General features: G+C 51.7%; 1 protein-coding gene across 6 annotated transcripts in view; it reads left to right on the forward strand.

The window, feature by feature from the left end:
• Positions 1–1,245, forward strand: part of UBL7 (ubiquitin like 7) — a 16,362-nt gene that overhangs the window by 1,468 nt on the left and 13,649 nt on the right. For all 6 annotated transcript variants that reach the window (XM_021719054.1, XM_021719053.1, XM_008071023.1 and 3 more), the window contains exon 2: positions 661–873. In XM_021719054.1, coding sequence (XP_021574729.1) covers positions 690–873 — 184 coding nt within the window. In that variant the 5' untranslated portion in view covers positions 661–689. The remainder of the gene's footprint in view (positions 1–660; positions 874–1,245) is intronic.

Here is a 1,245-nt window from a genome sequence, read left to right on the forward strand (position 1 = left end):
TGCACTACCACGCCCGGCTGATTTTTTGATTTATTGTAGAGATGAGGTCTCACCTGCCCAGGCGGGTCTTGAACCCGCGGGCTCAGGCAATCCACTCACCTCAGCTTCCCAAAGGCATGGGATTACAGGCTGAGCCACCGAGCCCGGCTATTTCTTATTTTTTTGAGTTGGAGTCTGACTATGTGCCCAGGCTGGAGTGCAGTGGCATGCTCACAGCCACTCCAGCGTTGACCTGCTGGGCTCCAGCGAGCCTTCTGCCTCGGCCTTCCAAGTAGCTGGAACTACAAGCATGTGCCACCATGTCCTGCTAATCTTGATTTATTGTAGAGATGAGGTCTCGTCAAGTTGCCCAGGCTAGTCTTGAACCCGTGGGCTCAGGCAATCCTCTCACCTCGGCCTCCCAAAGTGCTGGGATTATAGGTGTGAGCCACCACGCCTGGCCGTTATGTCCACTTTAAAGATAAAGACACTGAGGCCTAGAGAGCTGCCCAAGGCAGGATGAGTAAAGAGGACCTTAGAGTCTAGTTCTGGCCTCTTGAGGTGGCATCCTGTGCTTCTGTAGCAGTGTCACACTGAATTGCTTCTTCAACCCTTTGGTGGGTGGGTGTGGAGTTGGGTGGCAATCTGGCCTTTAACCGCTGAGGCTTTGTTCTTTTGCAGGGAGAAAGAGAGAGCGCGAAAGAGAGAGGATGTCTCTCTCAGACTGGCACCTGGCGGTGAAGCTGGCTGACCAGCCGCTTGCTCCAAAGTCCATCCTTCGGTTGCCAGAGACAGAACTGGGAGAAGACTCGCTGGGGGGCTATAGTATTTCATTTCTGAAGCAGCTTATTGCTGGCAAACTCCGGGAGTCTGTTCCAGACCCTGAACTGATTGGTGAGTCTCTGATCTCTTTTGGGGGAAGATACTTTTGGAGTTACACATGTAAATTAAGGGCTTTGGCCTAGCATGGTGGCTCATGCCTATAATCCCAGCAACTTGGGAGGCTGAGGTGAGTGGATTTCCTGAGCCAACGGGTTTGAGATCAGCCTGGGTAACTTGATGAGACCTCAACTCTACAATAAATGAAAAAAAAAATTAGCTGGGCATGGTGGCGCATGCCTGTAGTTCCAGCTATTTGGAAGGCTGAGGCGGAAGACTCAACTGAGCCCAGTAGGTCAAGGCTGCGGTGGCCGTGAGCATGCCACTACACTCCAGCCTGGGTGACAGAAAGAGACTCCAACTCAGGAAAAAAAAAAAAAAAAAATT

The sequence above is a fragment of the Carlito syrichta genome, unplaced genomic scaffold, assembly GCF_000164805.1.
Source record: "Carlito syrichta isolate Samal-C Ts95f unplaced genomic scaffold, Tarsius_syrichta-2.0.1 Scaffold314096, whole genome shotgun sequence".
Lineage (NCBI taxonomy): Eukaryota > Metazoa > Chordata > Mammalia > Primates > Tarsiidae > Carlito > Carlito syrichta.